General features: G+C 42.7%; 1 protein-coding gene across 1 annotated transcript in view; it reads right to left on the bottom strand.

Annotated features, from left to right (window-relative positions):
• Positions 1 to 15,898, bottom strand: part of bsna (bassoon presynaptic cytomatrix protein a) — a 41,592-nt gene that overhangs the window by 11,411 nt on the left and 14,283 nt on the right. Inside the window, exons 2-6 of the mRNA XM_082188557.1 lie at positions 14,739 to 15,225; positions 11,569 to 12,660; positions 7,882 to 8,340; positions 903 to 7,580; positions 7 to 154 (exon numbers count right to left, since the gene is read on the bottom strand). Coding sequence (XP_082044683.1) covers positions 7 to 154; positions 903 to 7,580; positions 7,882 to 8,340; positions 11,569 to 12,660; positions 14,739 to 15,225 — 8,864 coding nt within the window. The remainder of the gene's footprint in view (positions 1 to 6; positions 155 to 902; positions 7,581 to 7,881; positions 8,341 to 11,568; positions 12,661 to 14,738; positions 15,226 to 15,898) is intronic.

Here is a 15,898-nt window from a genome sequence, read left to right as displayed (position 1 = left end):
CTAAACGAGAACTCCCTTTCAGAGATGGCAGAGAGGGCACAAGTATGTGGGATAGGTTAGGGGTGAGCATAGGCAGTTGTGTATCCTCTGGTGGAGGGCTTGGCAAGGTCCTCTTCACCTTCCTTAGGAGGGAGCTCTGCTGCAGGGCTGCCAGCTGCAAAGACACAGGCCCATGAAGAGTGAAAGAGCAGGACCATGAAATACAGAGGACAACACAATGTTATATATTAGAGTACTACACATAATACACATACTACACATAACTGTTCAAACTACTGGTTTAATGTGATATACTAAAACTGTAAGAGTACACATTCCAGCCCATTTTTATAAAGATTCTTATTGAAATCAATGGGATTCTGACCAAACCCATTATCTTGTCTTTTTGGCCATATATACAGCAAGGCAATACATTGCATTGCTGCTGTAATAATAATGAGTTTCTCTTTAAAAGAAAGAGGAGGTCTGTGGCACAAGCAAGCAAAAAGGTCCCAGAAACTGATTGAAAGGTAATTTACTCCACTCAAGAATGCAAAAAAGTGCATGTGAAATATAATTTGAACGTACTTTATGAATACTGCATACTGTACTGTTAGCGGAAAGCTAAAAACAACACCATAACAAACAACAACAAACTACATTGAAACAATATTACACCAGCAAAAAAATTGCCATTTTTTAGCAACTCAGGCTTGCAAACATAGACATAATATAATAAAATATCACACTGCAACCTCATGGTCAAGACCACTTCAATAATTACATTTTCTTTATATATAATATGTAAACAGCAGAAACACCACCACCTTAATGATACTGTTCTAATTTTTCACAAGTTCATATCGTCCCTTACACAAAGCAAGTGCAAGTTTACAATAAAAAAGATACTAAGTTAACCATACCTGACTCTGAAGGGCTTGCTGTTGATAAAGTGAAATCCTAGCCTTGGTATTTTCATCTGTAGTAGGACTGAGAGGCTTAGGATCTGACAGAGATCTCTGAATATTCTTCATCGGGCGGGGAAGGGCCTGATGTCTCTGTGATGGCTCGGCAATACAGGACTTCTGCTGTGGGGTGACATGTGCTTTATTCAGCCTCTCGCTAGAAGAGAATGATGTTTCTATGATGCGTTGTGGAGAAGAAAGAGGAGAAACAGGGGAATACAGCACCTGTGGAGATTTAGGTTGTTGCCGGATCAAGCTGGACAGTGACTCATTATGCAGGTGATGCTGCTGGTAACCGAACTCCAAAGGATCAGGCTTCCGCCTCCCAAACTTCCCAGCACTCTGTTGACCTGGGGAGAGTGAATCAGCTGAACCAACTAACTGGATACTGGTGGGGCTGACAGTGGTAGCAATGCTTATCTGTGGAATAACTATGCTTTGAGACTGAGTCTCAGGGTCAGTTTGGCAAGCTAAGCTTTGACCCTTCTGTGTTCTCTCAGGACCAGAAATATAGTGGACAATTTCAACCTTGCTGGGGTCTGGGATGGTGACATGTATGCTCGGGGATATTCTAACCAGCTGCTCGGTTTCTGTTTGGGAAGAACAGTCTTGAATGGTCTGGATGGCAATGCTGGAGGATGCTGTCTTAGCAGTTGAAGTGGTAAATGGAGATACTTCGGATTTGTGGTCTACACCAGATTCAGCAGAATGTCTTGAGTAACGGGAACGTCTACGTCTAACTGGCTGCTCCCACTCTGCCTTGTCTTCGTCATCATCTGTCTGAACACTGCAGTCCACACTGCGCCTAGTCCGTCGTCTTCTTGATACCAGATACCTCTCCTCTCCATCTTCATCATCTGTTTGCACACTGCAGTCTACACGTCTTTGGGGGAACATTGTCACTTCTCCCTCATTTCCATCTAGCAACCGAGGCATAGATCTTTGTTTACGCATGGACCAGATTGCTGGCTGATCTTCACTATTTCTCAAGCATATCTCTGATGTAGAATTTGGTAGTGATCTTAAGAAAACCTGAACATCATTATACATCATATCTGAGGCCAATTCCTGTGGCTGAATCATTCTGCCAGCTTGATCACTCAGGATTTGAGTATTTGAACTGGCTGCAGCAACGGCTGTTGCAGTCTTCTGTCTCTTTTGTTCCTCAAGCTGCTGCTGTAACTGTTGTTGCAAAGATTGGATCTGGTCAAGCTGCTGTTTTTGTTGAGCTAGTTGCTCTCTCTGCAGGACCAACTGGCTTTCTCTCTCAGTTTGCTGCTGCTGCAAAACTTGTTGCTTTATAGTCTGCAATTCCTGAATCTCTCGCTGTACAAGTATCTGCTCTTTTTCTCTATGTCTCTGCAACTCTGAACGCTCCCGCTCAAGCTCTTCCTGTAGCCTTTGCTGTCGCAATTTTTCCAGCTCCACTCTCTCTCTCTCAATTTGCAAAAGTTGTTCCTGCTGTTGATGCAGTCTTTCCTCTGTTTCTTTTTCCTGAGTTTGAGCAAGATTTCTGGTAGCAGTAGTAGTAGCAGTAGGTCTACCTCCTTGAGATGATGGGGGTGGCTGTGTTTTGGGAGGAATAGGATGACCCTGCACTGGAGGATAAGATTGAGCAGACGGTTTAGATTGTGGTAGTTGGTAATGTAATAGAGGCTGGGCAGTGGGCTTGGCCTGAAGGTAGGTCTGAGATAGATTCATTGGTTGCAACTGGATCTCAGGTTGGCTCATTGCCACGGCCACTGGTGTTGAAATAGGTGCTGATATGACAGAACCAGCAGGTACAGAAGAGGACTGAATTGGTTGTGTAACAATTCCAGCTACTGTTAAGCTTACTGGAGAATTGCCAAGGTACAATGGAGTATCTTGAACTGTCGTGATAGACTCAGGTACTTTTATAGATGTTGTAAGAGGGAGAGGATTAGGTGTAGGACATTGGAAAAGTGTCTGCCCAGTCATTGGAGCTAGTGGCGATCTAGTTAGGCTTGCCAGAGGTACTGGTGTCATATTCGGTGTAGGGTAAGGTCTGTATACCCCTCTTAATAAAGGACGTAGCATAGAAGCTGGCTGGGTTGTAATTGGAACTGTAGATGCAATTGGTGTGTTTATAGTTGAATAGATCATCCCATCAGCTGATCTAATAGCTGATGGATACATAGCTCGAAGACTGGCTTGTCTTGCATTTATGAGATCAGTTAGAGCTTGACTATGGGAAAGAGGCTTTCCATCTGAGCTGTACTTGAAACCAAATCTGGGACTTTGGTGCAGATTAACTCTACTAGGTGGACCACTGCTTCTTTCGGTGCCCAACTGTAAAATGTCAGGGTTACTACTATATCTATCTATGGAGTTAAGAGCTGCACACATGCGACTTATCTCCCTGGCAGTTGTGGCACTGTACTGGGCAAGATTAGACTCTGCAAAATCACCTGAGAAATATCCATAATCTGAGCTCATATTGGTCAAGGAGCTGTACCTTCTAATTGGTAGATCAGCAACATCACCCTGACGAAGATCTGTGTAGGAGCCATATTGAAGCCCCATTCCAAGGTACCCTCCATCATAGCCATCCTTTACTGTGTCTGTGAATAATTCTCCAGAGCCATGAAAAGGGGGATCAAGTTTTGCTGAATATGATGACAAACCTGCCTCTGCAATGTTGGTTTCAGACATTGATGGTTGAAGCCGTCCAGGGAGAGGCAATGTGTATGATTTAATTGCGTAATCTTGGTATGTCTGTCCATCTTGCCGTAAATCAAGTTGTTCATAGAGCTGTGGTAATGTGGAAGGTGTTTTTGATGATAGCTTAGAAGTCTCATCTGCGACTGGTTTCTGGGAGAATGGACCACCCACACAGCTGCCACCAAACGGCAGGTTATAAACCATGTCACAACAAGTCACTTGATTTTCTGATTTTATTTGCCCAGTTAAATTCATCGCATCCTGGCCTTCCTCTGATTTGATAAGTTGTGTGATAGTAGCTCCTTGTGCAGCGCCATCTATCTGGACCATCATCACATGAGGCTTGACGTTTGTTAGATTCATGATTCCTGTCTCTGATGGCTTTCCTCTTAACTCAAGTGAACCTCCAACACTATAAACCTCAGATGTCATAGCTGGTGAGATGACATTAACCTGTGTGGCATTGCTTGTCTGAGTGACAAGCATATCCTTTTTGATTAGAGGTAGTTGGCTAGATAAATTCAACTGAGCAAAAGAGGCAGCTTGTTGTTGTTGAAGCTGATGATGTTGCTGAAGCTGCTGCTCAAGAAGTTGTTGTTGCTGTTGAAGCTTCTGCTGCTGTTTAAGTAACTGCTCTTGCTGGATACTCAGGTCTTCCAGCTTAGCATCAATCTTTGGTATAGATGGATCAATTTGTGGTGGCTTGTTTGGTGCCAGGCAAACTACTGTTCCCATATCTTTGCCCAAATCAACTCTGTTTTCAAGAGGATCACAATAGAGCACAGGTTGCTTAGGCTGGGACATGAACATAGATGCAGCTACAGTAACACTGATAGTTGTAGCTGTTGGTGTCACAACATGCAGCTGCTCCTGTGTATTCAGGTTCATTATTAAGGGCTGAATAGTTGTGGATTGACGAATGGGGCTTCCTTCAACAGACCCAGAAAATTTTCGAGATTCTGTGGCTAAGGAAGTCAAATCCATTCCTTGGTCAGTCATGATAATTGGTGTTGGCTTTATGCCAGTTCGTAGATCTACTACACTTCCACTCTGTAACCTGTGTCCCAGCTCAATTCTTGAAGTGCCAGGAACTGTGGAAATGCGACAAAGGGAAATGTTTTCCATTGACATTGATCCACGTGTGTACATGCTAGCAGTGGTGACCATGCTAGTTCCAACACTAACTTTTTCAGCTCTATAGGTTTTGTAGAAACCATGCTGTGGTGATATTTGATGTGGTGGAGTATCAGGAGGGCTGACAGGAGGCGAGTAGGCATCAAATGTTGATTGGCGGCTAAACCTTGTCGGTGAAGACAAAGGAGATGTTGCTGTGTTGACTGTAACTGGCTTTGGTGGGCTAGTGGGCTCAAGCTCTTCTGTTCTAATCATAAAATGGGTATCTTGAGAGGACTGCTGTCTAAAAGGACATGGTGAAACAACCCCATCTGAAGTCTGAGTGCCCTGTGCCACAACTGGATAGGTGTGAGAAGCATTTCCAGATGAAGCTAACATTGAAGGGATAACTGTCTGAGTTGAAAGCTCAGCTGTTCTCCTAGAGAGAGATCGTGTTGGACTATGAAGAGGAGATGAAGTGGGAGAAACAGGAGGACTCCTTTCATGGTAAGTATAACACCTAATTGAACTTGGGCCAGATTCATTTATAGCTTCTGATGATGTTGAATTATCCCTCATTTGGAGTCCTTTGCTAATTGCCATTTTCCTTGCAGCACTTTCTCTTTGGTTGCAAGCCTGAGTGATTGCACATATTTTTTGAGACACATTTGAAACACTAGCGGTGGTTGTGGTAGTCTGCCGACCATATAAATTGGGTTGTGTGCTGGACACTGTTTGACTGGCACTAGTTTGAGAGACAGTGACAATTTCCCTGGCATACACTCCATAAGCAGCAATAGTTGTGGCAGCAACTGCTGGTGTAATACCATTTTTACCTGTTTGATTTCTAAGTCTCTCTTTGGGCCCATCTTTTGAGAAATGCTGAGTTACTCTAACATCAGGTATCCGTCCTCCTGTCCCAGTTTCAGTAAATGATACTGGCGCTGAGAGCTGGGTGGGGCTTGTGCCAGGAGTCAGTAAAGCATTGCTTTGTTCCAGCAGCTTAGCAAAGGCTGAGCTTGTATCTAGTAACTGTTTTTCTGAGTAGGACACATCCATCTCCATTTGGTCGTCAAGCTGCTTTGAAATGTTTTGTGAGGTCTGGCGGATCTCTTCATAGATATCAACCGTCTCCTTATTCTGAAAGTGAATACCATCTCGATCAGTATAATCATATTCATCCTCAATATCTTGTCTGTTTCTAATGTCTGACTCTTGATAGGTGTTTGTGCTGTACTGTTGTAAAGATTGCTGCGGTGTCTGCTGCTTTTGTAGTTTCTGCAACATCTCTGCTTTCCTCATCATTTCTTCATATACTTCTTCTGCACTTTTTAATTGCTTGCTACTCGAAGAAGTAGTTGTAGCAGCTGTCGATGATGTAGTTTGTGGTTTTTCGGTAGGAGAATAAAGTGACATAAAGGTTGGTAGGTTGTACTCACTACCTGATTTGTACAGCTTTGATGAAATTTCATAGCCCTCGCCATCTGAGTCAGCCGAAGGAGAGTATTCTGAGCAGGAGGACCGGTGGAGTTCCTCCATCTCGGCTGCCTGTCTTAGCTCCTCTGTTGGAGAAGCATCCTCAATGGGGGATAGATTGCTGGGGGGAGTCTTGGATCGTTCTCTACGTCTTTGTGCTCTTAGCTCTTCTTTGTCACGTTTTGTTTTCCGGACAGTGCTTCGTATTCTCTGTTGCTCCACTTCCCTCATCTTTTCCTGCTCCCTGAGGAGTTCTTCTTCTTCCCTTAATTCGTCTTCTTCTGAAGAATCCTCAATGGTAGGTAGGAGAGGGCCATGGGAGCGATGCCTGGCCTTCCTCTGCTGCTTCGCCTCCTCCAGACGCTGCCTGCGACTAGGACTACTGTCACTGTCATCTTCCATAGAGGATATGGAAGTAGGGGATATCCCCGAGGAGTAGCTAGAGGTGGTTGGTGGGAGGGTGGAGGAATATTCCCCTCTCGACCTTTCTTCTGGAGAACCAGTGAGGCTTTCCATCTCCAGCTCAGGTTCTCTGTCGAGACTCAGGTCATTGTCATTGTTTAATTCCATGTCCCGACTATAACTGCTGGTGTTGTTCAATTCTATAGTCTTGAATCTGCGCAACCCTCCTTGTGAGGCCATGAGGTCCTCTTCAGCTGATCCTTTGTATACATCACTTGTTGTTGTACTCTCCTCCTCAAAGCTACTAGAGTGGTAAGTGAGACGGCGCTTTTCTTTTCCTGAGTCACTAATGTGCTTTTGTGTCTTTTTAAGCTTTTTGTAGCCATAGCCTTCATCCTCATCATCATCCTCTTCTTCCATTTCTTCCTCTTCATCCACATTATCCTCATCTGCACTCATCTCCATAATTTGCCTCCTCATAAACTCCTCATCAGTAATCTCTTCAGGTTCGACATTTCTTTTTTTATGGCCACTGTTCTCTCCTACAGCAGCAATTGATCTAAACTCTCCCTCAGTTGGATCTTCCTCCTCTTCCATAATGCCTTCAAGGTCCTCATCTGAGTCAAATTCCTCCGGACTGATTGATATTGAACGAGACTGATGGTTCCTTAAGTCACCGTGTTGCTGTTTTCCTCGCTTTTTGTCCTGTGCTCTTTCTCCTTCAGATGAAAATTTTGACTCTAGAAGGGGTCGCATGGAGCTCTCCAGTTTAATCAGCTCAGACGGACTTGGTGGTGTATGGTGCCCAGTCAGACCTCTCTCACTCATCTTCAGCTCTTCCTCATGGATAAGACCAGTAATTTCACTATGTGTACTGGAGATCCCATCAGAGGAATAGCCAGTGTCACTCAAACTCTGTGGGCTCCGTGATAAATCATGATTGCTGTTTGTCTTGGTGGTTTCCTGGGAGACCAAAAAACACATATACAAAAGATACACTTAGACAAACAAATGCTAGTGCACACAACATAAATTCAATCTATAGAGTGATACTCTATCAATCAGTACACTGAGCCCTCTCTTTATAAATCTGAAGAGCATGGCTTATTGAAAATCTGACAATACTATGCAACAAGCAATGAAAATATATACAAGTTCACTTTGGCCTCTTTTTGAAAGTAATTTTAATGTTAAAAATATTTGAGATTAATGATTTAGAAAATTTGCTAAATTAAGGAGACATTACTATGAGCCAATGGCTTACCTCATAGTATTTGGTAATACTCTGTAATTCTTTCTTTTCCTCTTTTATAGGTGTCTGAAGCGACTCTGTTGTTCCTCTCTTCAGTGTTGGTTTATTGTCCCGGTCGTCAAGGTCAGGCCCCTTAATTAGTTTGGGTGCAATTTCCTTCCTCACTTCTTCACAAGTAAATGCAGCAGTTGTAGACACAGGAGGCTTTGTAGCTGTAGTAGGCTGTGCAGATGTTTTTATATCAATTGCTGGTCTAGCTAGGGGGGAAGAGAAACCACTCTGTTGAGAAACGGGAGGTTTCTGCTTTGGTGACATTGCCTGAAGCCCTTGCTGCTGCTTGCTGGGCAGTTGCTGATGCCGAGGGGAACCCGCCGGTTGACGGCTGGGAGATGAAGGTAGAACTGGAAGAGGGTCAAGTCCACCAGACATCAGTCTCTGAGTCTGACAGTTCAGACAGAGCCATTCTTTCTTCTGCAAAACAACAGGGAAGTTTAAGTTCAGTACTTAGAATCACAAGATGATCTTTATTTTGAAAAAGGTACACAAAGTAACAAATATAAAAAAGTTATTTAAAAAAAACATACATGAATACATAAATGAGTAAACTGTTGAGTGAATTATATATATATATATAAAAAATAAAAAAACAGTTTGGGAAATAAATTGCACATATAAATCCGTATTGTGACATACATCCAAGTGTAATGGATTATCAAAAAAAGAAAAACATGTAGAGTGGGACTCATTCGGCTGTTGATTGGATTTTGAGATGTGCGTATTGCACACAAAAATTAATGCAAGCTTGCAGTCGATTGTGAAAGGGCAGGGTTTAAGAGAACAAAATGATTGAGAAGTCTGGCATACACCACCAGAGAGAAGACTGCCATTTTCACAGAAAGACGCGTTATTTTGATTAAACATTATGAGGTAATGTTTAACCTATTAGCCTGCACCCCCCCCCCCCCCCGTTTAAAAAAATAAATGGAATAAAATATGAAATGAGCCTTATAGAAATGCAACGCAGCTAAAACCACAGGCCTGATCATGTTTTAAATGTGAAGATGATAACTCTAAGACTCTGAAGACTCTAAAATGCTATCTGATGTTTATTCACATCTTCAAAGCACTCAGGGGTGTCAAACTAATTTCTTGAAGGGCTAACCCTGCTCCAACACACATACCTGTAGTTTTCAAATGACCATGAAGGACTTGATAAGCTGGATCAGGTGTGTTTAATCAGGGTTGAAGCTAAACTCTGCAGGGCTGTGGCCCTCCAGGAACTAAGGGGCTGTTCACACGACACCGTTTTCGACTAAAGTTTTTTATGCGTTTTGGCCGCTTGTTTACACGACAACACTGTTTTGGGTGGCTGAAAACGCAAAGTTTTGAAAACAGGTTTCAAAGTGCACGTTTTTTTTAAGAACGGTCTCCGTGTAGACAACAAAAATGCAAATCTCTGAAGACGATGACGTCATGTACATGCGTATTACATGTTCAGTCTTTAGTGTTTCATCGCCATCTAATGGCCTAGCAGCAGAATACATGGTTTTTATTTGTTTTCATGGATCCATGTGAATGGGGATCGTTTTGACAATGTTGTCGCCTCAAGGGAACTCAAAGGAAAAACTTCTCCATTTTAAGCATATCGTTGTCGTGTAAACGTACCCTAAGTTTTACATCCCTGGTCTATTGTTTTGTGGTGCAAATACCCCATTCAGCTCCAGTCTCCCCTGCACACATTCACACCTCTCCGGCCGGGATATGGCTCTAGTTATTATTTTTCCTTTATTATATTTACTGATGCCTTTCCATTCACACTGTTTTAATCCTTCATTTCTTTGATCAGACTTTTCACTTCACCATCTTTGTCTTTGTATCAAATGCCCTTAAAAAAAAAAAAAAAAGAAACATTCCAATGATCTTTACTTTTCCAAATAAGTCATAACACATAATCACTCCTGGTAACAGGCTCATAAGGGCTAGCTAGAATGTTTGCTTAGCACAGCATCAAAACATGATCATTTATGAGATTTAAACCATGTTTTTTGCTCCAAACTCACTTTATAACATCAGTCGAGCATTTGAAATAACCTTCTGTGATCCCATGTCGCTTCTTATCCCAAAATGAGGCAGAAAATATATGATTTTAAAGTATTCTGGGTAACACTTTAGAATACTGTTCTGTCATTAATGAATAACTACACAGATACAAATGAGAAACACAATATTAACATTCTTATTATTGTAAGTTTATATAAGTTTATATAAGTTATTAACTGTTAACTTATATAAAACTTATATACAACCTTGATTAACAAATAAGTACACTCTAAAAAATGCTGGGTTAAAAACAATCATTGCTAAAACAACCCAGCTTGTTTGGTTTTATACATTAACCCTGGGTTATTTGCTGGGTTGTTTTTGACATAGTGCTGGGTCAATCAATCTGATATTGAAGGTTTTTCATATTAAATAAAAATCTCTATTATACACTCTATATAGGACAAGGACACTTTATATAATATATTTTTTTATTCAATGGCAAGTCAGTCTTTTACAATCATAAAATACTCAAAAACATTTAGTAAACGTTTTAGGGAGTACCAAGAGCAGCCTCTGGGAATCAGTGAGAAGAAAACTGTTCCAGTTCATTCAGTGACAATCTTATACTATTATTCATGTTTGCATCAAAAACAGGTTTACCTTGTGCCAACTTATCTGTCACACATTTACATTTCAACCTGCCAAACGAACAGCGCGACCACAGCCATTGAGTCAGTGGAGCATATGGCAACTTTCTTACAGGCTACGACGTCATATTGTATCTCATCCCTGATCTTTCTCCATTCGTTTGGTGGAAGTGAAACTCCTTTTATGTTTTTTATGTTCTCGCTCTGAGTGTATATCCGGTGTATGCTGCATTTGTAGATGGCTAGTGTTCAAGCATATGTTAGCAAAACATTTATCCTCCTCAATTAAGTGCATACGTTTTTATGCACACTTTTAGAATTTATGCACATCTTGGCGTTTCCATCAAGTGTTTATAAGATATCCCAAAATGTGCATAAAAATAGGTGGGTGGAAACATAGTTATTGACATGACGTGTAAATGAGTGTTTGAAAACCAGTCCAAACCCATTTGTTTTGTGTGTGTGTGTGTGGTTGCCCTATGCCACCCCTGAGTGGTTGACCATGTCACCCAAATGCCTTAATCCGCTACCCCACACACACACACACACACACACACACACACACACACACACACACACACACACACACACACACACACACACTGTTAGGACACACACCCATGTCATTTCACTGCTCATATGGACAGATGATTAACATACACAAACTGTTTATAGCTGTACTCTCTTGCATCATAACACTAGAATATGACACATGAATGATCAGTACCAGCTTATAAACCTGCAGTGCTTTGGAATGTACTTGAATGAACAATGGCCATGCAGAAGATACAACACTCATGTCTAGGCCTCTCCCTGTGAACACAGTTACTCTACACACATCACAATTCCCACCACACAGTAGAAAATTAAAACTGCTTTCTTTCTGAGAGGGATTCCGCTGGCACTCAATATGAACGAAGAAGGATTAAAGACTGAGAAAGAGAGAAATGTGGAGAAAAGAAGAAATAGTTTCAGTCCATTACATTACAAGATGAGTGTAGCTCCTTACCTCCACCAGATGTGGTGTGGGATTGAAACCACAAAGATTGCACACCTCTGTATGACACTGGGTGCACGACCTGTAGTTCGGTGGTTCTGTTGTTCCGACATTGAACGCAGTCTTGCATAGTGGACAGGTGATGTCTGGCTTCTGGATGACTGGCTGAGTTGGAGGCTGAGTTGGAGGCTGCTTTAGCGGTGACTGCTGTGGTGTTGTTTGATGGTGTGACGGCGACTGCTGTTGTTTCGGCCCTTTTTGTTGGTGCACCGGTGACTGCTGCTGCAGAGGCTGTTTCTGAAGGGGGGCTCCAGGACCTTTAGGGAACATGACTCCTCCTGGGCCTGTTTTGGCAGTGCCAGGTGGCCCTGCTGTAGATTTAGCACTAGCTCCATCACTAAAGATCACCTTTGTCCCCATGGCAGTCGGGTTACGGGCAGGTGAAGGCTGCTGTGAGGATCCAGGAAGAGGGTCAACAGATATAAGGGTGCTTGCCTGGTTTAGGAGAGATGCCCCAAAACCAAACAGCTTAGTTAGACCATCTTGAGGTGGCTCGTGGGAGGGTGGGTGATGGGCTGGGGAGCTTCCGGCACTCCGGGTCTTATCGGGTTGACCTCCAAGCCGCACTGGAGAGCCGCGCCCCAGATCGGACTGCGATTGTGCCTTTGCCAAGCCAGGTAAAGGCACTGCCCCTGGATGAGGAATCCGCCCTATTTGGGCCACTTTTTCTGGACTTTTTGGTCCCAATACCTGCCTTTGGGTATCCTTGGACCCTGACTGGGAACCTGATTGTGGTTGCTCTTTATGTGTCTGGAGACCAGCTTGTGGCCCACTGTGAAGTCCAGTCTGGTTAGGTCCAGTAGGACCAGTCTGTCTCTGGATCCCAGAGAATGCTTGAGTCTGAGGCTGGACTTTTGTCTGTGTCTGCATTTGGGATTGTAACTGCGGTGTGGGCTGAGCTGGGGGTTGGGTCTTGGGTATGGGGTCAGCCTTAGGTTGATGAGAGGGAGAATGTATCTGCTGCTGACTCTTGGACCGTGGTGTAGTCATGTTTATTCCCAAAGCCCGCTGCATCTGGCAGTTTAAACAAAGCCACTCCTTGACCTGTTGAAGAAACGCATATTAGTGCATTACTTAGAGAAAGATACACACTCCATTCAGAATTTGGAATCACCTTTTCCCCCCCAAATTATTTTATTTGACCAAAGACACATTAAAGTCACAATGAGATCAAAATGGACAGTACTTGTTTTTTATGGAATATCGCAGTGTTTATTAAGGAGCCAAGCACTTATTGCAATCGTAAGTGTTCTTCTTCTTCTTCTTCTTCCGCTCTGAAAGCCCATAGAACCGTTTGAAAGAAAGTTATGAAATTTGGTACACAGATACAGTAGAGGGCAGTCTGAACATTAACCACAGCGAATTTGGAGTCTTTAACTCAATCCCTCTAGCACCACCAACTGTCCAAATTTGCATTTGCGTTTATGCTAATAACTTTAGAGCTGTAAGGGCTAGAAACAATTTTGCCTTAGTCGGCTGAAACTCCTGTCCGAACTCCTCTTAGACCATTTGTTAGTTTTTCTCCAAATTCGAGTCAGATCATCTTCAGACTATGCCGGCAAAAAATGTATGGATTTTGTGTCGATAGACGAAACCGTTTTCGTATACAGCATCAACAAAACGACTCTGAGGCTGTATCTCGTCAATGCTTTGGCATATTGACACCAAACTCTGCTTGTGTTATTGTAACCTTACTCTGACCACACCATATCAATGTGGTCACAGTGCCACCTATTGGTAGCTTCTCTTCTGATGATAAGGTCAGGGCAACCTGTTACTCACATGAGATCCACCAATAGCCAACCACAACCATCCAACCATCCAATCAATTCCCCACGGAAAAAATCAAATCCGCCCTACATTTGTTCCAGAAGCCGTTTCACACGGATATATATATGTCACAATAGGCAAGAAAAGACTTCCGTTTCATCTGATATTGCTGATTTTTACTCAAAACTCAAAATGTATCTTCCCTCACAAAAGCACAGACAGCTACAAATATAAATACAAAATACACCCTTGTAAACGTATGCTTTCAAGTACTACTGACAGTGTATTCTTCCACTACACCTTGAGAATACAACATTTGGTTCCACCTGCATTACTGAAACACAATTGACCTATCGGTAAGCCACTCCCCTCGAACGCATATGAGCCAGTGGGGGTTGAGTATCAGTTGCATGCGACCGGAATTCGGACATCTTTAGGTTTGGGAAGATTGAAAGATCTGAAGAAACATTGGAAGATCTGAACCTCTCATCGGTTTGATGGTGTTTTTGCTACAAAAATGGTCAACTAATGTACCTGGGGTTCTTATATCACTGATTCCAGGTATCCTGAGAGGAGGGCATGGGTATTCATGTATTGATGAATACAACGCATTCACCACCGCGTTTCAAAAGTGTGATAAGATTTGCGCAAACGGACCAATTATCTAAGCAATACAACTGAAGCCCGGTTTAACCTGGTTCCCTATGGATTCAATCCCAAGAAGACAAAAATGATCATTTTCTGGTTGTCATGCTCTCATTAAGTTACACTTTAAGTTAGTGAGTCCATGCTAACGTACAAACCTAAATAGCTAACTGTTCTCACCTCTACACCGTACCGTGTAGGTCAAAAACACCCGGTGGTTTAAAAACAGCCATCTGCGATCGTGACGACTTTAACATGAGGCTTCTCCTGCTTCCATTGTGATCTGTAAACCCTCGCTTGCAAATTAATCTTGTAACCTCCCATATTTATTTTTAAATCTTTTATATATCCCTCCATGGCACATTTAAGTCCCACTAGAACTTGACAAGAGGTGGTCCTTCTGTGTCCAAAATTTATCAAAAACATCTTGGGAAAAGATTTCCACACTGACAGCTGTCATTTTAAGACAGTTAGCAACTAGCAACTTAGTTTTTTTGTCCGAGATAGCAACAGTAACTAAGGGGGTGGGGCTTACCGATAGGTCAATTAACCAAACTGAAATAAAATATGACCAGTCCAGCATTGATTTCAATGAAAAACAGAATAAAGGCGGATGCCACAGAAGACACACATGCAAAAACTAAAGCATAATCAATACAAATAAAACCAATCATGTAGCAGGAATCCCATCTATTCAGAAGTCTTACCCCTATAAGGTGTGGGTTGGGGTTGAAGCCGCACTGGTTGCACGCTGTAGTGTGGCACTGGGTACACTTGTTGAAGTTTGGCGAGCCATCAACATTTGTCAACTCTGTAGTATTGCAGACAGGACAGAGCTTACTGCTGGGCATGGGTGCTATCTGGGGTACGGAGTATGGCGAAGTTGGCGCGCTAGCTCTATCAGGAGAGGCTGACGGTGAGCGGCCTCTTCGCCCGCCGCCGCTGAAGTCCACCTGGAGGCTGCGTCTGGAGGCGTGTTGTCCAGGGCTTTGGTTGGGTCCCATGCCCCCTGATGAAGCTTGAAATTGAGACTGATGTGTAGAAGTGGTCTGGGGATGTCTAGGTCCATCATGCACTGGCTTTTTGTAAGGGTTTCCACTTGCTTGCATGCCAAAGTCACCACCTGGCCCCCGATCGCCAGCAGTTCCATAGCTTAGGTTTGGGCTTGATGGTGGGCCTCCTCCTCCGGCCAGCCTAAATGAAGCAAAAAGAGGAGGAGAACATCTGATTAATCTTGTGCACCTTTTTTAACAAGCCTCCTCTTAACATATCAGCCATTTAAGTAGCCTGATATCACTTCAAGTGAGGAGCAAGGCATTACAAAGCTCAGCTCAGTTATTCATTTACATTACACTTAGATTGAATCATTTAACAGACACTTTTATCCAGGCCAATGCACATACACAAGCAATTGATTATACAGGTACCAACAATATTCTCAGTACCACAAAACCAAGTTTCAGGAGGTTATGGTACTCTAGAGAAGAAGAAAATAAAAACAGAAAAGTAAAATAGTAAAGTGCTTTGTGTGTGGTTTTGGTCTAGTTGCATGTGTGTTTCAGCACTTTCTTGATGGTTGTACTGGTCTCAACAGATCGGTCCTTCAGAACAATCTGAACAAACCTTAATTATTATGAGGCGGATACAGGACTAAGACCAATGCTGTGACGTTGACCCTTCTTATTGCTCACTATGTGGGAATGCCAGCCAACTGAGCAATGAATGAACACAAAAACGTTCTAGACTGCATATTCGCAAGTTCTCATCTTCAGTACTTCAGATGTTGGCTTATTACCTTTCATTAATGTACGGTCTGTATCACTCCTTTTTTTTTTTTTTTTAGTTTCTGTGATCACACATACTCCAT

Source organism: Leuciscus leuciscus (assembly GCF_965113295.1).
Source record: "Leuciscus leuciscus genome assembly, chromosome: 13".
Lineage (NCBI taxonomy): Eukaryota > Metazoa > Chordata > Actinopteri > Cypriniformes > Leuciscidae > Leuciscus > Leuciscus leuciscus.
The sequence above is the reverse complement of the archived record's forward strand: the minus strand, read 5'-3'. Positions and strand labels throughout refer to the sequence as shown.